Source organism: Gossypium hirsutum, chromosome A06 (genome assembly GCF_007990345.1).
Source record: "Gossypium hirsutum isolate 1008001.06 chromosome A06, Gossypium_hirsutum_v2.1, whole genome shotgun sequence".
Lineage (NCBI taxonomy): Eukaryota > Viridiplantae > Streptophyta > Magnoliopsida > Malvales > Malvaceae > Gossypium > Gossypium hirsutum.
In genome coordinates, this window is record NC_053429.1 from 119,603,105 (window position 1) to 119,625,417 (window position 22,313).

Here is a 22,313-nt window from a genome sequence, read left to right on the forward strand (position 1 = left end):
GAACTTAATACGATCAATCATGTAAAAAAATCAGCCATAAAATTTCTTCTAAATTAAAAAATTTTATACATATGTTTAACGTTCCTTATATGGGCCTACGGGGCCCAAAACATACATTCAGGGTGGTTCGGGGCCAAACCGTAAACATATGAAACTTTTGCAACACTTAGAAAATTTTCACACTTTGGAAAGTGTGACAGCCCTGATTTGACCCTAGTCGAAAAGTGGTTTCGAGACCACAAAACCGAGTTATAAAAATAATTAAATGTTATATTCTATGTTTTTGATGTGAGTAAATGCATGTGTGAAAGTTTCATGCTTTGATTTGGTCATTTGTATGTGAATTTATTAAATAGGACTCATGTGAGACACTTTTGAAATGTGATATGTTAATTTTATAATGGTCTATTAATGCATGTATTGAAAAGAAGGGTTTTGTATGTCAAATTACCCATTTTAGATAGTGGTCGGCCATGTTACTAGTTAATATATAATATAAGAATTTTCTATTAGCATTATTTTAATTAAATGGCTTTATATTATAGAATAACAATAATTAAAAAGGGGAAAATGGGTGAAGAAAACAAAGTGTTCATCTTTGTTTCTTCTAAGCCGAATGTGAAGGAAGAATAGGGGAGAAACACCATTCGATCATCCTAGGCTTATATGCTAAGTTATATGCTAAGTTCAGTAAATGTGAGTTCTGGTTAAGAGAAGTTAGCTTTTTGGGTCATGTGGTATCCGCATCGGGTATTCGAGTTGATCCGAGCAGAATTTCGACCGTACTTAACTGGAAGCCTCCAAGAAATGTTACTGAGGTTCAGAGCTTTTTGGGGCTTGCCGGTTACTACAGATGATTTGTAAAGGATTTCTCGATGATGACGAAACTACTTCAGAAAGATGTTAAGTTTGAATGGTCAGAAAAATGTCAGAAAAGTTTCGATCAATTGAAAACTTATTTGACTGAAGCTCTAGTACTAGTGCAGCCCGAATCCAGTAAAGAGTTTGTCATTTATAGTGATGCATCCTTACTTGGGCTGGCTTGTGTGTTGATGCAAGAAGGTCGAGTAGTAGCTTACGCATCGAGGTAGTTGAAGCTGCATGAGAAAAACTATCCGACCCATGATCTCGAATTAGCTGCCATTGTTTTCGCTTTGAAAATATGGCGACATTACTTGTTTGGAGAGAAGTGCCATGTATATTCGGATCACAAAAGCCTCAAATATTTAATGACTCATAGAGATTTGAATCTTCGGGCTTGAGTTATTGAAAGATTATGAACTTGTTATTGACTATCACCCGGGAAAGGCTAATGTGGTTGCTAATGCTTTAAGTCGTAAATCACTGTTTGCTTTACGAGCGATGAATGTACACCTGTCCGTTTCATCCGATAATGTGTTAGTAGCAGAATTAAAGGCCAAACCATTATTGATTCATCAAATTCATGAAGCTCAGAAAGTCAATATGAATTGGTTGCTAAACGAACCGAATGTGTCTCAAATGTAGAATCAGAGTTTCAAATCGATGACAATGATTGTTTGAAGTTCAGAAGTCGATTGTGTATTCCAAGAAATTCGAAACTTATTTCGGTGATTTTGAGCGAGGCTCATAGTAGCCGAATGTCAGTCCACCCGGGAAGTACGAAAATGTACAACGATCTGAAACGTCAGTTTTGGTGAACTGGTATGAAACGAGACATTTCTGATTTTGTTTCAAAGTGTTTGATATGTCAACAAGTGAAAGCGGAACACCAAGTGCCTTCGGAATTACTTCAGCCGATCATGATACCTGAATGGAAATGGGATCGAATTACGATGGATTTTGTATCTGGGTTGCCATTATCGTCAAGTAAGAAAGATGCAATTTGGGTTGTTGTTGATAGACTGACAAAGTCGGCTCATTTTATTCCCATACGTACGGATTATTCACTTGACAAACTAGCCGAGTTGTATGTTTCTCAGATTGTGAGGTTACACGGAGTACCTATTTCTATTGTGTCGGATAGAGATCCGAGATTCACATCGTGATTCTTGAAGAAATTGCAAGAAGCTTTAGGTACCAAATTGCATTTTAGCACCGCTTTTCATCCCCAGACTGATGGTCAATCCGAGCGGATCATTCAGATACTCGAGGATATGTTGAGATGTTGCATCCTTGAGTTTCATGGTTCATGGGAACGATATTTGCCTTTAATTGAATTCGCTTACAACAATAGTTTTCAATCAAGCATTAAGATGGCACCTTACGAGGCTTTATACGGTTGTAAATGTCGTACACCATTGTTTTGGACCGAGCTTAGTGAAAGTTAAATCTTCGGGTTGATTTGATCAAAGATGCTGAGCAGAAAGTAAAAGTAATCCGTAAAAGTCTAAAAGCAGCTTCAGATCGTCAGAAGTCGTATGCGGATTTAAAACGAAAAGACATTGAATATCAGGTCGGAGACAAAATGTTTCTTAAAGTTTCACCTTGGAAAAAGGTGCTCAGATTTGGTCGTAAGGGCAAATTAAGTCCGAGGTTCATTAGGCCGTATGAAATATCCGAACGAGTTAGACCGGTCGCATACAGATTGATTTTACCCTCTGAGCTTGAAAAGATTCACAACGTTTTTCATGTTTCGATGCTTCGACGTTATAGATCCGATCCATCGCACATAATTAGCCCATCAAAGGTAGAAATTCGATCTGATTTGAGTTACGAAGAAGAACAGGTTCGTACTTTGGCTCGTGAAGTAAAAGAACTACGAAATAAGAAAATCTCATTAGTGAAAGTATTGTGGCTCAAACACAGGGTTGAAGAAGCGACTTGGGAACCAGAGAACTCTATAAAAGAACGATATCCTAACTTATTCACTGGTAAGATTTCCAGGGACGAAAATTCCTTATGTGGGGGAGAGTTGTGACAGCCCTGATTTGACCCTAGTCGAAAAGTGGTTTCGGGACCACAAAATTGAGTTATAAAAATAATTAAATGTTATATTCTATGTTTTTGATGTGAGTAAATGCATGTGTGAAAGTTTCATGCTTTGATTTGGTCATTTGTATGTGAATTTATTAAATAGGACTCATGTGAGACACTTTTGAAATGTGATAGGTTAATTTTATAATGGTCTATTAATGCATGTATTGAAAAGAAGGGTTTTGCATGTCAAATTACCCATTTTAGATAGTGGCCGACCATGTTACTAGTTAATATATAATATAAGAATTTTCTATTAGCATTATTTTAATTAAATGGTTTTATATTATAGAATAATAATAATTAAAAAAGGGGAAAATGGGTGAAGAAAACAAAGTGTTCATCTTTGTTTCTTCTAAGCTAAATGTGAAGGAAGAATGGGGGAGAAACACCATTCGGTCATCCTAGGCTTAAATTAAGGTAAGAAGTTTATGTTAATTCTTGAAATTTTAGTTAATTTTGAGTTAGTTACCAAGTTCTTTATTTGACCCATGTTAAATTTTTGATTTTGGGAATGAGTAGAGCCTTTGGCCATAGTAGTCAATAAAGAATATGGTTGTTGTTTCATGTTAATTTGGACGAATTATGGTGGATGGGTGTTTGAGCCAAACAAATGATCATATGTATGCATTAGATGCTAAGTGGGAAGAATCGGCTATCATGTTGGATGTTATTGCCGAATATGAACTTGGTTATATTTGAGTAATATATGTGTTTTGAGTTGATGGAATGAAAAGAATGCTTAAAATGTGTTATAAACAAATTATACGTTAAACTATGGTTTGCTAAATTACCATTTTCCTTGCCGAATATGTGTTTAATTAAAGAAGAGTTTGTGTTGAATGTTTTAAATAATTTAGATAATTATTAATCTAAGTCTAAGCTAGGTAAATTAAATGATTGTGGCTTAATTATTTTATGGCAAGTAGTTATTATGGTGAATTGCAAATTCGGCCATGGAATTTAATGTATTTCTTATTGAATTTTGATAAATTTTGTTATAAGAGATATTAAGGATGAAATTGAGTTGGCTATTAGTGTTTTGTGTGGAACTTTTAACTAAGTGAGGTGTTCGGCTAGGTCCTTTTGAACAAATGTTTTGGTGTTGGCTATTTAAATGACATTAATTTTTGGTATTAAGTTGAATTGGAAAGTTGATGAATGTGTAAAGATGACTTAGGGCTTATATAAGCATTCGACATTAGCTTAGGAGTGAGAATTTGATAGTTGATGTATATGTAAATGGGTAGTGTTATTTGTATGTGATTTATTTGGTAATAATCGTAGTGGTTAAACTAGTGTATAAGAAAACAAGATAAACTATGTGAGTTTTGCTTATGTATACGAAACTAGTATAAGTTGAATGATCGGTTATTAGGGTTTTATGATCATTTTGAGTTGAGTTATAAATGACTATCGTGGCTTGATAAGTTCTTGCTATTTTCGGTTATAAATAAGTATGAAACTTGAATCATGGCATATTTATAAATTATAATACATATTGAATTTGTTATGTGATTGCCGAATGTGAATAATAAGTAAACAATATTGGTTAAGATATTAAACAAATCTATTTGCATTTATTAAGCTCAAGAGCAAGGAGGATCAAAGTTGGATAGGGGAAAAGAGAAAGCAATAGAGTAGCCAATCTACAACTGTTCGAATATACCAAGGTAAGTTTTAAGTAGTCTCCTCTAGTATACATAATTGATGATGCCTTATAAGAGTATAATAGGTGAATCACGAACTTTGGTTTACACTGGAATAAAGTTGTTTATTAAATAATGCGTGTATATGACTTATAGTGATGGTCACTCTGAGTTTAAGCTGGAATAGTGAAATGAATGTGTGATATTAAGTATAACTTTTGAGCTGAAATGTGAATGATGATGTGCATATCGAGTTTATAACCGAACATATTAAATGATTACTAAAGTGATAGGTTGAATGAAATGTGCTAAATTATGATTAAGTATGCATGGTATTTGAAATATATCCGGACATGAGGTCCGCAGGCTATATGCTGGAAATATATCCGGACATGAGGTCCGCAGGCTATATGCTGAAAATATATCCGGACATGAAGTCCGCAGGCTATATGCTGGGAATATATCCGGACATGAGGTCCGCAAGCTATATGCTGGAAATATATCCAGACTTGAAGTCCGCAAGCCACGTGCTAGAATGGTATACGGGGTAAAGAACCGTGAACTTGTGTTATAAATGTGTTTCAAGTTCTAAGACTCGACCGGGACGAAGCCAGTAAGTTAAGTAAGACTACAATAATGAATATTCTTGGTAATCATTGTAGAAAAGTAATATTTATATGCTTTGCATGTTAAGGTACGTATAATGTGCTCATAGGAGAATTGATTTCAAGATAATTTATTAGTATCAAAGAATGATGTATATATATATTTAAATGTGTGTGGATGAATTCGGTAATTGAGGTTATGACAATGACATACTCGGTCAATGTAAGTCATTATAGGAAAATATGTGAATAAAAGTAATTGTTTAAGCCATGTAGATAATGAAGCATGTGCTAGAAATCTTCTTGTGTATATTCGGCCAAGTGGGTCAAGATTTGGAATATGAGGTTTGATTACTTAATGTTTGTTTAAATGACAAGCTTTTATAGTATGAAATGCTTAAATCTTACTAAGCCTCGAAAGCTTACTCTGTTTCTTATTTTCTCTGTTTTATAGATTATCGATATTGGCCACCGACTCGGGGATCGTCAGTGGATCATCAAACTATCGACCTTGTTGGTATAGTTATATTTTGGTCTCGATATGGCATGTATAGTTTGGACTGTTGACAAAATACATTTTGTAATTGTAAATATCTTGGCCGTATGAAAATGGCATTTTATAACTTATAAATCGGTATGTATTCAGTTTGATTTCTGCTTTTGTTGTATAATTATGTGATTGAAATTAAAGGTTTAGCTCGGTAATACCTCATAGCCTAAACCGGCGATCGGACTCAGGCTAGAGGTGTTACAGAAAGTCGCACGCTCGTGTTTTCAACCTGTGTAACTCTCTGTTTATAACTTCATCCCCCTTGTCAGTCGTACACTTCATATAAATAACAAGAAACTTGTATAGGCTTAATTCTCATTAAATTTCTCATATATATACACAATTTCACGTTATGTAATCATACAACATATATCAGCCATATCTCTGTAATCTAAATATATTTTCATAACAACTTATCTTGATTTCATACTATTTCATATTTAAGCTTTACTTACCAAAGTATTTGAAATATCATCTTTATGCAAATAGCACACATGAGGTACATAATTCCATAATTATGAATGAACACATTTATCAAACATATTCCATATTTTTATATATATCATAGTTCATATTTCCATGTATCAATTACCATCACTTCCTCGTATTTTAGAAAAATACGTGTAACAATTCATAAATATGCAATTCATTAACTATTCCTACCAGTCACGATTTAAATTGCCAAATCACTTATTGAGCCCAATTTCAATGTTCACTAAAATCTATCATATAAATTTAGATATACATATTCATCAATAAATTCCATGTACAGATATCATTATCTTATATTTCCACATACATTTACTTTCCACATTTATGAATTCAAATAGCATATACAAGACATACCAATGTATTTCAAGTACGTTTTCATGATATTTCATTTCGAACTCAGATTATTTCATACTAGAAGTATTCTCATTAACTCATTTGGAATACCAATTCATACGGATAATACACTCAAGGCGTAGAAATATATAATCACAAATGAACTCATTCATCAACCAAGTTTTATGCTCATGTCTCATCAACTCGTATTTCCTTATGTCACATAATTTCATGTAATACTTACCAAACTTCTTCAAATTAGTGAACATCTTACGGAATTGAGTACTTCGTCTTCTCGATGCCATAGTTCAATTATGGTCTTACACATCTTCACATAATGATGCCATAGCCCAGCTATGGTCTTACACATATTCATATATCGATGCCATAGCCCAGGTATGGTCTTACACGAATCACATATCTCACTGATACCATATCCCAAATATGGTCTTATACAGTAGCATATATCACACCGATGCCATATCCCAGATATGGTCTTATATGAAAATCACTTGTCACTTGTCTCTTGTAGCCGAAGCTACCCCTATTCACTGATCAGGTAGCCGGTACTACCACTTTTCACTAATCAGGTAGCCGGAGCTACCACTTTTCACTGATCAGGTAGCCGGAGCTACCACTTTTCACTGATCAGGTAGCAGAAGCTACCACTTTTCACTGATCAGGTAGCTGAAGCTACCACTTTTCACTTGTCATTTGTCATTGATCAGATAAGTGTAGCCGAAGCTATCACTTATCACTTTCACTTTTCCTTGATCAGATAAGTGTAGCCGAAGCTATCACTTATCACTTGTTTCCATGGTCCAACCATGGTCTTTTCCTTCAATTCATCTTGTCACTGAACTAAAATGCTCAATTTGATCATTTATTCAATTTTCATGCTTTTACATTATTCACGATTTTATCATCAATACATATGAAGTAACACATCATGAAATTCATAAAATTAACAAATAATCACTAAGATTTTAGCCATATAAACTCATAAGTTCAATTTTTGTATCGTAACGATAATCATAATTTCATAATAAATATTCCAAATAAATCATTATATCATTTCTAATTCAACACTTATCGATTATAATCGGGCATGTGATCAATTTATACACGAGTCATTCATATATGTATGTATATTTTTCCTCCTCCTCCTCTCCATCCACATCCTTAGTATAAACAACACACTTGTAGGTAACATTATCCATAATTTTCACTATCTACATATGTGAATATTCAAGCTGTCCATCTGTGTCATAGTCACTAAATTATTTTTATCTTGAGCTACAGAACTCCAAATTAAGATCCATAAATTTTCCCAGAAGGTAGACTCATATTTCTTCTTACCATAAAATTTTCATAATTTTTGGTTGGGCCAATTAATACATTTTATTCATTGAAGCCTCCCCTATTCTGCTATCTGACAATTCCGACCCTTCTTTACTAAAATTTAATTATCTTCTCGTACAAGATTCAAATGATATCTTAGTTTGTTTCTATTGAAAATATACTCATTCAGGATTCTAAAAATATAAATTTAATCCCATAATTATTTTTATCCAATTTTTTATGATTTTACAATGTCAGAACAGGGGAACCAAAAATCATTCTGACCTTATCTCACAAAAGTTATTGTATCTCATGATTTACAATTTCATTGCTTACATAATTTCTTTTATAAGAAACTAGACTCAATAAGATTTAATTTTATATTTTATTCATCCTCTAATTAAATTTCTACATTTTTTGGTGATTTTTCAAAGTTAAACTACTGCTGCTGCCCAAAACAGTTTTAGTGCAAAATATTGATTTCCATTTTACCCCAAATTTCTCAATTCATACAATTCAGTCCTTACTCAATTAACCACTCAATTAAGATAATTTTCTCAATTAATACTTTTTCTAGACATTATAAGTTATTTCATAACTATTGAAATTCATAATTTTCACATAAAACTCTAACTTCAAACTCTTTTACAATTAGGTCCCAAACATTCACTTTCTATTCAATTCTTTCAATAAAATCAGCATATAAACAATTTAAAGCTCTAATTCCATGCCAAATCACCATATACTTCCAACACATATTCATAGCAACTTTCAATTTCTTTCATAGAATCAAAAACTAACGAATTCAACAAGTGGACCTAGTTGTAAAAGTCACAAAAACACAAAAATTTCAAGGAGAAAGCAAGAATTAAACTTACATGAAGCTAGAGTATGAAAACCAGCTTGAACCCTCTTCCATGGCTGTTTTTCAGCTAATGAATATGAAGAGAAATGAAGAGAATTCAAGATATTCCAATTTAGTCCCATTTTTATTTAGCCAATTTTGGCAATTTTCCAATTTTACCCTTATTTCACCCATTTCCTGATTTTTCTCAGCTATTGCCGCCCAAAATATCTCCTTTGGGCTTATTTTCACTTTAGGTCCTTCCTCATTTGACAATTGAGCTATTTAATCCTTTTAGCAACTTTTACACCCTTTTCAATTTAGTCCTTTTTATTTAATTAACCACCCAAACGTCAAAATTTTCTGACCAAATTTTATTACTATCTCACAAACACTCCATGAATATTTCTAAAAATATTTATGGCTCGATTTATGAAGTCGAGGTCTCGATACCTCATTCTAGACCCAATTTACCTATTTAATTCTTTTAAATCACCAAATCCACTAATTAAAAAAATGCTTTTATATTCACATTTGACTCATAGGTATTAATTTATTAAATTTTCAACTCACCTATCGGATTTAGTGATCTCAAATCTCTATTCCCGATACCACTGAAAATTAGGCTGTTACAAGTTCCTTGCTGACTTAGAGCGTCGTTTTAGTAGTCCACTGAATCTTGATTGTCTCCTAAATAGAAAACAATCTCTTAAAAACCCAACATTCATAAAAACAAAACAAAACGCACCCCTACACTTACCGATTTTGCGCCATGCGCAGAGATAAGCAATGACGATGGAAGAGGACCAAAAATCAATAATATAGTGAAGGAAAACGGCAACAAAAAAGGGAATTTCGGCTGGAAGAATAGAAAAAGAATGTGGAGAAAGAGAAATTTTGCAGAGGAATTTCGGTAGAAAGGGAAAGCAGAATATTTGGGTAATTCTCAAATCCCTTGTTTTGCTCCCACTAAACCACATCTGTTGCAACTACTCAGTATCCCAAACCAACTTAAATACTCTCACAGCATTAGCAGCAAAAATAATGCCTTCATTCAGACTCGAACCCAAGACCTCCCTCACACCAACACTCCACTTATCCACCAGACTAGCAGGCCCATTCTTGCATATTTTAAAAAAACAAATACCTATAAGTCTATTAATCAAAGGTAAGGCTTTATTCAATAAAAACCAAAATTTTACCCAAGCTAAGGCTTGAACTTGGGACCTCACACATACACCCAGAACACTTAACCACTGAAACAAATACACAGTTGTGTTAAATAATTGCAGAAACATATTTATAAAATTTGAGGCATTACAATCCCCCATATGAATGAAAATTGATAGTTTTATTGAAACATTGACTCCATGTGGTGATAGAATCTACGATTGATACTTGCATAGGATAGGTAGGTATCCACCATTGAACCTTCCCTTGTGAAAGTGTATTTACTAGCTGACCAGTAGACATGATGTCCTCAAACTATTCTGTCGTTTGTGTAAACGATGATATACCTCACACAACTACCTCCTTAGGAAGGTTTTAGTTCTCATGGGTATGTTCATACAGCCGTGAACATCTCCTGGTTCTGCAAAAGTTTGAAAGATCTATGCCCCAGTAGTCTCCTTGAAGCGGCCCCACTTCCCTCTCATATAGGTGATCACACAACGGTCATTAAAAGCATTACTTAACTTATCCCATTTTTAGTCATTGTTTACATTATAGGAATGGACTTGGGATAAGAACCCCCACAGTGACCTCACAAGGCCTATACAATTAGGTTGTCCCTTTGAACCTAAATCTCGGGATCTCCAGTCAACTAGGTAAGGTTTCCCTTCACATAGCGCCTTTTATTTTAATGGGCTTTAGTCTCATTCCTTTCGATGCTTTATCAACATAATCTCTATTTAAGCCTTTAGTTAACGGATCCGTAATGTTATCTTTTGATTTTACAAAATCAATAGAGATAACTCCATTTGAGATTAGTTGTTTAATGGTATTGTGTCGACGAAACATATGCCTCGATTTGTCATTGTACATTCTGTTAGCAGGACACTCTCACACTTTCAAGTGGTTGTAGGATGTTTTTTTTCCTTTTCATAACTCATATGGTGTCTTGTCCCTTTTGTAACACCCCTAACCTGTATCCGTAGTCGAAACAGGGTTACAGAGTATTACCGAATACACAGAATAGTTAATCATTCAATTCATACATCTATGCAAACATAACTTAATTCTATTCAAATACATTCATAACATCCCTTAATCGAGCTCTCGAATCCCTAAGGATACAATAGAATCAATCCAGGACTAAATCGAAAACATTTGGAAAGTTTTGGAAAAAGTGAAAAAAGATGGACTGTAGGGGTCACACAGCCATGTAGCCAAGCCATGTGACATACACGGCTAAGACACACGCTCGTGTCTCAAGCCATGTAACAATCGAAACAAGGACACACGACCATGTCCCAGCCCGTGCCCGTACCCGTGTAACTCTCTGACTTGGGTCACATGGCCAAGCCACATACTTGTGTACTAGGCCGTGTAACTACCTGACTTGTAACACTACAGGGGACACACGGCCATGTCACAAGGCCGTGTGTCACACACGGGCGAGACATACGCCCGTGTCTTAGGCTGTGTAAACAAGAAAATGACCAAAATCAAGTCATTCCTTTCACCCTTCTCAAGCATAAGCCTAAGTACATTTGCACACATGACCAAAGATTCAAAACATGCTTAAAACATGCATAAAATGACACATACAATAGGCTAATATTCCATACAACCAATATGTCATTTAGACACCTCAAACATATACATTAAACATAACTAAACATATGCATTTTTAACCATTCATCAACTAATTCATTTCCAACCATACCATTCTAGATTCAATATCATATCTTAGCTATACTATACTCAATTCATAGCATACTAATTTGGTCATCTTAACATGCATCACATAACTACTTAATTCATATTTTTAAGATATCAAAAGTACCAAAAAGGGGATATTCAAACAACTTACACAACCAAGTTATTCTACTCAAATAATCATTCATTGTTAGTAGTTAATGTATATACATATCTCGTACCATTTTATTCTACTCAAAATTTCTTATAGATATTAAATTCTAAACCATACGAACTTACTTGGACTGAATTGTAATAGTTGCAAAAGTTCAGGGTATTCCACTATCTTTCATTTTCCATGAATATTACAGGTCTTGATCTAAAATATAGAATTCTTCAATTATCAACTTACATTTCACATTCCAATCCATTTTACAGTTAACACCCTTTTATTTTTCAAATTTACACACTTACCCCAAACTTTTACAATTTTTGCAATTTAGTCACTTAACCCGAAATTCATCAAATTAACCATTTTTCTCAAACAAAATTCTATCCAAATATACTAGAACCTTAAATAGTCCCTAATGAACATTAAATTCACTGTCAAACCCTTAAATTTTGACATTTTTACAATTTAATCCTAAAATAAAAAATCTAACAAAAATCACTTTAAAAATTCATTAAATTACATAATCAAAACTCCAAATACATGGCATTCAAAAAAACATTCAATATTCATCAATGGAAACTTCCAAAATTTTTAACAGAATAAAAAACGAAGGTATGAGCTAGCTAGACCTAGTTGCAACGATCTCAAAAACATAAAAATTAAAATGGTTCAATTTCCTTACCATGCAAGGAAAAAAGATGGAAAAAGCTTCTTAAGTCATCAATGGTGAGGTTGGGTCAAGAAGAAGAGAAAATGAGAAAAAAATAAAGCTTTTGTTTCAATTTGTTTCATTAATTTTTGAATAATTTACAAAATTATCATTAAACCTATTTTCTTTAATTTTTTCTTTAATTAATAATCCCTTAACCGTCCACTACTAATTAATGAGGTATAATTGTCTTATTGGTCCTTCAATTTTAAATAATTAAGTCATTAAATACCTAAATCACCTTTTACATATTAGTCATTTTTCTTTAATTAACTATCTAAACGTTAATATTTCCGAACCAACTTTTCATACAACTTTAGTGACTCCATAATTATTCTAAAAATAATATTTACGAGTCTACGCGATGAAAATTTGTGGTCCCGAACCACTATTCTGTCACCACTGAAAATCAAGTTGTTACATTTTCTTGCGGGGCACCTTATTTAAAAGGTAATTAGTTGATGGAGAAGTCCCCTCCCCCTATTTCCTATGATGACCCATAGCTTTCTAGCAAGGCATTCAAAATTTCCCTTAGAGTCCAATTTTTTGTTCGACTACTCCATTTGATTAAAGAGAGTATGGTGGTGTCACTTCATAAATAATACCATGTTGTGCACAGTATTCACCAAATGATTCAACATATTCACCACCACGATTACTTCTTACCATCTTAATCTTTTAATTATGTTGGTTTTCAACTTCCTACTTGTAGAGAATAAATTTATTTATTGCTTCATCTTTGCTCTTAAGAAAATACACGTAGCAGTATTTTGTGTTTCGTAAATAAAGGTAATAAAAAATATGTTTATTCTCTCTTCTCGTTTGAACAAACTTTAAGTCAAAAACATCGCTATGTATTAGATCAAGTGGTTCTTTTGCTTCTTTCAATGGTTTGAATTAGAAAAATTATCAACTTTTGTTAGACGACAGGAATTTAATAAAATCCGAAACAAAAGTTTACACGGTCTAATCGCAAACACAATAAAACAATGCACCAGGTAGGTAACCCTAAAAAAGAGGTGGTGCACTTGGCACACTTAAATACCAAGTCTTTCAAAGAACCAATCCTAGACATGCACTCTCATATTGTCTTTTTTAATTCACTGTTGACAAATTTCTTTTCCTTTAATGTCACAATTTTGGAGATACAATTTAAGCTTCCACAATTTAAAGCCACAATTAAGGCCACAATAAATAGAAAATTTAATTTCCAATTTATATTTCCCTTTGACTTTGTTAAACGGTAGAATTAAAATTTTGAAGCAAAATCAAAATCAATTCTGTTGAATGACAGGATTAAATCCTGAAATAGAATAATTTAATTAAATATTGTTTGGAAACAAAATCAAAATAAATCACGAAATAGAATTATTTAAGTAAATAAAATCGTTAAGCAGTAGGAATAAATCCCGAAACAAAATTATTTGATTAAGTCTTCGTTTAGAAACGAAATCAAGATCAAATAAAATCTGTTAACCGACAGGAATAAATCTCGAAACATATTATTCAATTTAATTCTAATTTGCGAACAAAAAAATCAAATAGAGTCTATTAAATGGCGGGAATAAATCCCAAAACAGATTATACAATTTAATTCTAATTTGGAAACCATATTAAAATCGAATAAAATCTGTTAAACAACAAGAATAAATCTCAAAACAAATTTTATTTAATTTTAATTTCTCGTTTGGCAACAAAATTGAGAATGGAATAAAATCTTTTGAACAGCAGGAATAAATCCTGAAACAGATTTTATTTAATTTTAATACTCGTTTTGGGAACAAAATCAAAAATGGAATAAAGTCTGTTGAACGGGGGGAATAAATCTCGAAACAGATTTTATTTGATTTTAATACTCGTTTTGGAAGTAAAATAAAAAATGGAATAAAACCCATTGAACGGCGAAAATAAATCCTGAAACGGATTTTATTTACTTTTAATTGAGAAATAAAATCAAATAAAATCTGTTAAAAGGCGGGAATAAATCTCGAAATAGACTTTATTTAATTTTAATATTCGTTTGGAAATAAAAACAAAATAGAGAATAAAATTTGTTGAACGATGGGAAAAAATCCTGAAACAGATTTTATTTAATTTAAAAATTTATTTTCGAATAAATTTTTTTTTCTTTCCTTTTCCCCTTGGTGTCTCGTTTGTCTATGATTAGAGAATTGCAAAAAATAATAGGCTCTGTCTTAAGATTGTTGGACAAAACACGTTAGCAAACAAAAATATATAAATATAAATAATAAAATATTCATATATATAATAAAATAAATTGAATAGTTTCTATTTAAATTATCGGATATGAAAAACCAATAAATAACATAACAAAAAGCAAAAATCACAAAGAAGAAATGAGTTTTACTAGATGTTGAGGCATGTTTTACACATTTTCCTTAAGACAGATTCGGCCGCTCCTACGGTACTTGGAGAAACGTTGATCGAATGTCTCCCAAGATACAATAACACGATGATCAAAGTAGTTGCACCTTTGCAGTGATCAACGAACAAACGACGTCTTTTTATATCACCGAACATTGGAAAATATAGAAAGGAAAAGAGAAGAATTTTGGAGAGAAAACAATGTCAATGTGAGCGTGATTAAGCATGTAAATCGTTCAGAATTCAAAGCCTTTTATAGGCATTTAGGTTGGTAGAATTTTTGGAAATTTTCACAAAATCTGCCACTAAAGGAGCCAACAAATCAATTTGATTAAAAATCAAATTGATTGGAATCAAATAAAATAAGATAAATGTCATTTTATAAACAAATCGGGTCTAACCAGTTCAAACATTTCATGTTAGTGCACCCCAACTCGATGGGTTTGGACTTAGACCCCCCCTCCCGAGCGCGAGGCAAGGTTCCAAACTTAATCATTCAATCACACTTTAAGATGATTCTCATATATATACACATCTTACACTTAATATTTAACCAATGAGGGATCTAAGCTTTTACTTTTCCTCAACAAATATTTCCAAGTAGCTTACTTTGAGCATCAATTTCTCATTCATCACTCAAGCATTTTGAGCATATAATATACCATTGTAAAGGTCTCATGGAGTAGAATATGAAACCATAATTGTATTATTCAAATCTCCACCTTTACCTATTGAGAATATGCCTCAAAGTTCCTATAAATTACAATTTTTCCAACATCTACCACTTCTCTGTTTTCAGATCTTTGTTTGAGATGTGTCTCACTTTGTTAAGGCCTATTGTGATCATTTATGTCCAATGAATTTTTTATCTTCTAATGGTAAATCTTTTTTTTTTGGTAACCTTCTAAAGGTAAATCTTCCTTCAGTATTCTGATAACTTGTCTCGTATGTTATCAAGAAGAAAATTTCTATTTTTTTATGTGTTAATGTCATGGAAAAAATTGCACAAAAATTACTAAATTTTTTAAAAAATTGGTTGCACAAAAATAAAAAATATTAACTTATGAAAAAAAATAAAATGATTAAAATTTGTAAAAAAATATGGTTATTTATAATTTAAAAAATTAATTATTTTAAGTAATTTAATTAAAATTAAATTAAGATGGAGAAGATATTAAATATGGATGAGTGTATAATAATACTTTATTATTTTTAAAATTTAACGACATGACATTATTTTATTGGTGCTTAAAAACTATACTTTTAAAATTATATTATCCTAATATAATTTATTCCAAAAAGAAAATATACCAAAAAATAAAGTTAGAAACCAAACATGATACTTCGAAAATGCAAGAGTAAATGTTGGGCTATTTATGTGGAATGAAGAAGAAAATGGTAATTTAATTGATTTAATTTAAAAACGGTATGTTTATTAAAAGTTTTGGTTTAAAATCGGTACTTTTCAACTTCAATGAGAGGTTTTAGGAATTTATTCTAGTTAGGAGTAGGTTGGAAATATTTTTAATGTACCCTACATTAGAGCTTGAATGCACCATATATACCACCCCCTACACAACAAAGCGGCTCAACTTCATTCTAGTAATAAGATCCCCTTCCAAAGCTATTAGCAGCTACCCATCGAAACTAGTAGTTCACCAAAGCATGGCTTCTGAACCAGGAATTCTCACTGACTGGCCATGGAAGCCTCTTGGAAGCTTTAAGGTAAGATGGTCTCCTTCCTTTTTTATATATTAATTTTCTCCCATATCGAGTCAATTCTCTCATGCATTTTCATTCATCTATGTTGTGTTGTTGGATGGGTATTTACAGTACATAATCCTGGCTCCTTAGATCACAGAGAGTATATACTCGATTATAGTTGGGGATGAAAAGGGGTGTGATGTTTTCAACCTTATGATACTCCCACTCATGTTATGGAGAATGTTGCATAGCCAGCTTTGGATTAGCCTTTCTCGTTATCGAACTACCAAAGGCACCAACAGGATTGTGGACAAGGGTATCGAATTTGACCAAGTTGACAGGGAAAGGAACTGGTAATTGATATGCCCAAGTAACAAATAAAGCTAAATTTTTGTTTCCGAGAATTGATTAATTTTTAAAGTGGGTATACTTGTTTGGATTGGGGATGAACCATGAACATTGCAGGGATGATCAAATATTGTTCAATGCAATCATTTTTTACTTGGGCAACAAATACTTTCCAGGAGGTTCACACATACCCATATGGAGAACGGATGGTGTGATTATAACCCTGCTGCTCCATGCCGGTCCAGTGGAGTTCCTTTACTACTGGTTTCATAGAGCTTTGCACCATCATTATCTTTACTCTCGCTACCATTCTCATCATCATTCCTCCATTGTCACTGAGCCTAGTACTTGTAAGCAGCTTTTTCTGTGCTCCATCCACTTTTTAATTAATATTTTCCAAAACTGCTTCTCAAACTTAATGTTCAACATGATAGTGAAAAGCATAAATAGTAATGGTTTGTCTGTAGTGTTGTGTTGCTATTTTTGGTTTCAATACTACTGCACACCCTCATATTGGGACCATATCAACCCTTTTTACGTTTTGAGATGAGATCAAGTGTTGTATAAATATATAATATGAATATAGTAATTTGGTGGGGGAATTATATTTAGTAATAATTAGTATTTGATTATATATAATATAGTTTTTGTTATGAGAAAAGAAATAATTAAGAATGATGCGTTTTGCAGCTGTGACACATCCATTTGCAGAACACATAGTATATTTTGCACTGTTCATAATACCAGTGTCAACAGTTGTGTTTACTGGAACTGGATCCATCATCGCCATTGCTGGCTACATCACTTACATTGACTTGATGAACAACATGGGGCATTGCAACTTTGAGCTCATCCCCAACTGGGTCTTCTCCATTTTCCCTCCTCTCAAGTACATAATGTATACTCCATCGTACGTTCTCTCTCTTTCTCTTCATAATCAATTTCATTATCTACTATTTAACTCTTTTGGGATCATGAAAATTACAAGCACGTGACACGGCGAGTAAATTGTGTCTTCTTAAGGAGATGCATTAACAAAAAAATGCTTAATATATATTTTGCCCCTACTTTATCAACTTGTATTTAGTTTGTACCATTTTTTTTATCTAGTTGGTATCTAAATTTACATTCTTTTATACAATATAATACCTTTACATGAACATCATTAATTTGTGTTTACGTGACACTTATAGCCAATTCAGTGGTGACATGTAACAGCCTCTTAGAATATCATGTGTCAAACATAAATAAAACATAAAAATATATAAATTAATAAAAATATATCAAAAAACATTTAACATCAAGGATGGAGAATGAACCTGGAATCACTCTTGATGTTGAAAAAATTTATACTTTTTTTATTAATAAATTAATAAATGTTGTCTAAATTCATTCTTGATATAAAAAATATTTTATATTTTTTTATTAATTTATATCATTTTAAAGATTTTTTATTTATGTTTGATACGTAACATTCTAAGAAGTTGTCATGTGTCCCCATCGGATTAACTATTAATGCCACGTCAATACAAATTAACAAAGTTAGTCTGGAGATACCAAACTATGTGATAGAAAAGAAGTTCAAGTACGAACTAAGTCCTAAAAAAATTAGATACCAAATAGGCACAAAATAGACAAATTTAGGAAGCAAAATATATATTAACCCAAAAAAACATATGTGGTATTAATGGCAATAAAAAAAGTCTGGAAAAGGAAATGAGATTCTTTTAGTGGTCAAAATTTGCTATATTCCTTATATTATGTGTACGGTAGGGATTTAGTCTCCACACTCCAATTTTAATTATATTTAATCTTTATATTTTTTAAATTTTAGATTTTAGTCCTCACCTAACATGCCCGTTAAACTCATTAAGTTATATTTTATTATTTTCAAAATTTCATGTGATAAATATATTATCACATGTATAATGTCATATCACCTTATTATTTTCATATAATACTCACATAAAAACCAAATCATTTTAGTTAATAGATTTATTGACTACCATTTGAGCCATGACTAAAAGTTCAAAATCAAAAAATATAAATACTAAAAATGATCAAATTAAATAATATAGATTAAATTTATAATTTATATATAATACAATATTAATAACAGAATTTCACCTAATAAGTTTAATTTAGATTTTATAATTAATACAATGTATTATATTTTTTATATTTTATATTATACAATAATTTATTTACTTTTAAATTTTATTTCCGTATAACATATATTTCTTTTCTTTTTATTAACTTATGTTCCTATTTTTCCAGATCTTTCGTATAATTTTAAGTTAAAAATAATTATCATAATTAACTTCTACTATTAACCAAAAACATTAATTTCCACTATTATGGGTTTTACAAAGTTTGAATGATTTTTTTTATACTTATAACACCTTTTAAAAATTGCCAAAAAAATCCATTTAACAGCGAATTTAATTTAAAATATTTTAAAGAAAAAAAACTATCATAAACATGAGAGCTAAAAAAAATATAACATACATATAAATTTATTAAAATTATTTTTTACAAAAGATTTTTGAGTTTGGTTGATTATGATTTTATTCTATTTTTTAGTGACGAATTAAGAATCAAATTATTACAATGCAAATGAATTAAGAATTTAAACAATCCAATATAAAATCAACTAATTGGATTAATCCATACGTATAATTGCACATTGTAAATCTTAAACTAAGGTTCAAAGAACCCACATCCTCCAACTTTCCCAACTATTTCAAGGCCTCACGAGAAATTATTGTATAAAACAATTACATAACATCAACATACCACTTTCATTTAAAAAAAAAAGCCACCTTAATTAAATCATTCTACATATTCACATTTATATAGAAAGTCTATTATGTATTACACTATCATATGTGATAATTAAATAACACATGAAGTAACTGATTCATGTAAACCTTTTTCTTAAATTGATATCTTATTTTAAAGCAAAACATATATAATATAACAATTCTTAAATGTCTACATATGATTTGATATATATAAATATACTGTTAAATTTTTGGGCAGGTTTCACTCTTTGCACCACACACAGTTCAGGACCAACTATTCATTGTTTATGCCAATCATCTATGGCACAATGGACAAATCTTCGGATACCTTGTATAAAATTTCACTCCAAAGAAAAGAGGAAACGCCCAACGTGGTGCATCTAATGCACCTAACCACACCTGAGTCAATCTATCATCTCCGCGTTGGATTTCCCTACTTGGCTTCTAAACCATACTCATCAGCTTGGTACTTGTGGTTGCTCTGGCCTGTTACATTGTCGTTCATGATGCTTACCAAGATTTATCGTCGCAGTTTTGTTGTTGAAAGGAACCAATTCCATCAACTTAGATTACAGACATGGGCCATACCCAATTTCAGAGAACAGGTAAGGAAGCTTTATTAGTGCAGCTGTGAGTTGGTGCAGCCAAATACTAAAAATAAATATATGCATACATGCATAGTCTTAGTAGTTAACAGTGTTGCAATTAAATTTCAGTACCACTTGAAATGGCAAAAGGAATCCATCAATAACATGATTGAGGAAGCCGTATTAGAAGCTGAGGAAAAAGGTGCTAGTGTGTTGAGTCTAGGCCTCATGAATCAGGCAAGTTTTTCCCCCTCTTCCCACAAATCAATAATCATCATGTTTGTAGGAAAATTACATTAAAAATATTTTTAAAAGAAAAGGCAAAAATAATTTTTAACGGAAAATACAAAGTATGATGGTAAAATGAACATTATGTAGGGTAAAGAGCTAAACAGATATGGTGAGGTGTATGTGAAGAAACATCCCCAGCTTAAAGTGAAATTAGTGGATGGGAGCAGCTTGGCAGTTGCAGTTCTTCTAAATAGCATACCAAAAGGAACAACCCAAGTACTTCTTAGAGGCAACTTAACTAAAGTTGCTTTTGCAGTCGCCTTTTCCCTATGCCAAAAGGGTATTCAGGTACCATCCCATCTCATTGCTTACTCATTAATTAGATAGCCACATAAATAAGCAGTGCCTAGCTTGCCAAATTCTCAACTGTCTAAATTTTTCTAAGGAAATTTGAAGCTCTAACTCCATAATGCATTGTTTTCGTAATATTTTCCTCTTTTATGATATCATAATATTTAATTTTAATTCATTGTAGGTCACTGTATTGCATGAGGATGAATATGAGAAGCTTGATATATCACTAGGCACCAAGTCTGAGGGTAAATTGGTTATCTCAAAGAGTTATAGCTCTTGCAAGGTAATTAAGTCTGATGCCTCAAACCTAGGCCTTTCCAAATAAAAATAGTTGAAATGGCTAGCAAGTGATGATGAATTATTTGATGTGTTGCAGGTATGGTTAGTGGGAGATGACTTGACCGAAGAAAAGCAAAGAAAGGCAAATAAAGGAACACTATTTATTCCCTTTTCGCAATTTCCACTGAAAAATTTGCGCAAAGACTGCTTCTATCACACAACACCAGCAATGCAGACTCCGAAGGCCCTTGAGAATGTGGATTCTTGCGAGGTTGGCCTTGAAACTTACTCCATATGTCCCGTTATCTCTAAAATTAATTAAAAGTTTCAAAAGCTTTTGTTCTACTTTGTTAAAATATATGTACTAAAGAGTAACAACATGAATGCATGTAGCAGAATTGGTTGCCAAGAAGAGTGATGAGCGTATGGCGCATAGCTGGGATATTGCATGCTCTGGAAGGATGGGAGGAGCATGAATGTGGTTACACCATCTCTAACATTGACAAAGTTTGGGAAACATGCCTCAAGCACGGATTTCACCCTCTAACGGTCCCGACTCAATCAAAATCCTAGAACACATTTGGCAATTTATCTATCTACTTGGTGCTATATTTTCTATGTATAAGCAATTTACCTATATACTATTTATCCTTATCTTGGACTCATCATGCGAGTCTCTAGCGAGTTATAGGTTCCTCTACAATGCCTCCATAGTTTGTATTAAAAGATCTCAGAGTTAAAACTCTTTATGTATATCATCTATGAATTTCAAATTAACTACTAAATGAAACACGTAAATATCCTTTAAATATTTAAAATTAAAAAAATTATATTATCTAATTTTACTTAAACTTAAATTAATTAATATTTCAAAATAGAAATTGACTTCAACATTAATAAATTTAATTATAAATTTTATTTAAATTATTAAATTTTAAATTAATAATTTTATCTATTTAAATATGTCATAAAATAAAATAATTCAATCTAATTAAAATATAATTTGTTAGCTTACCATTAAAACATTAAGTTTTAAAGTTTTAAATTATTTTTATAAATTTTGTTGCAACAAAGTTTTCTAACATAATTTATGGATAAAGTTATACTAAATT

General features: G+C 31.9%; 1 protein-coding gene across 2 annotated transcripts; it reads left to right on the plus strand.

Moving 5' to 3' along the window:
- The first annotated feature begins 16,438 nt into the window (after nucleotides 1-16,438).
- LOC107962103 (very-long-chain aldehyde decarbonylase CER1) lies at nucleotides 16,439-21,999 on the plus strand. 2 transcript variants are annotated; one of them, XM_041116011.1, is made up of 10 exons: nucleotides 16,439-16,619; nucleotides 16,749-16,951; nucleotides 17,064-17,296; nucleotides 17,637-17,856; nucleotides 19,989-20,355; nucleotides 20,467-20,574; nucleotides 20,716-20,916; nucleotides 21,104-21,205; nucleotides 21,299-21,472; nucleotides 21,595-21,999. In XM_041116011.1, the coding sequence occupies exons 1-10, from the start codon at nucleotides 16,560-16,562 to the stop codon at nucleotides 21,772-21,774; spliced, it is 1,848 nt and encodes a 615-aa protein (XP_040971945.1). In that variant the 5' UTR covers nucleotides 16,439-16,559; the 3' UTR covers nucleotides 21,775-21,999. The 2 variants fall into 2 exon arrangements, with proteins under 2 accessions (XP_040971945.1, XP_040971946.1); XM_041116012.1 differs by having other exon boundaries at nucleotides 16,480-16,619; nucleotides 16,728-16,951.
- Nucleotides 22,000-22,313: the final 314 nt, after the last annotated feature.

Excerpts from the sequence above, each read along its gene's own strand:
- LOC107962103 (XM_041116011.1), top strand. The coding sequence starts at position 16,560 with ATGGCTTCTGAACCAGGAATTCTCACTGACTGGCCATGGAAGCCTCTT. Across the intron at positions 17,857-19,988 it reads TACATAATGTATACTCCATC|GTTTCACTCTTTGCACCACA; the intron begins GTACGTTCTCTC and ends ATTTTTGGGCAG. Across the intron at positions 21,473-21,594 it reads AGAATGTGGATTCTTGCGAG|CAGAATTGGTTGCCAAGAAG; the intron begins GTTGGCCTTGAA and ends GAATGCATGTAG.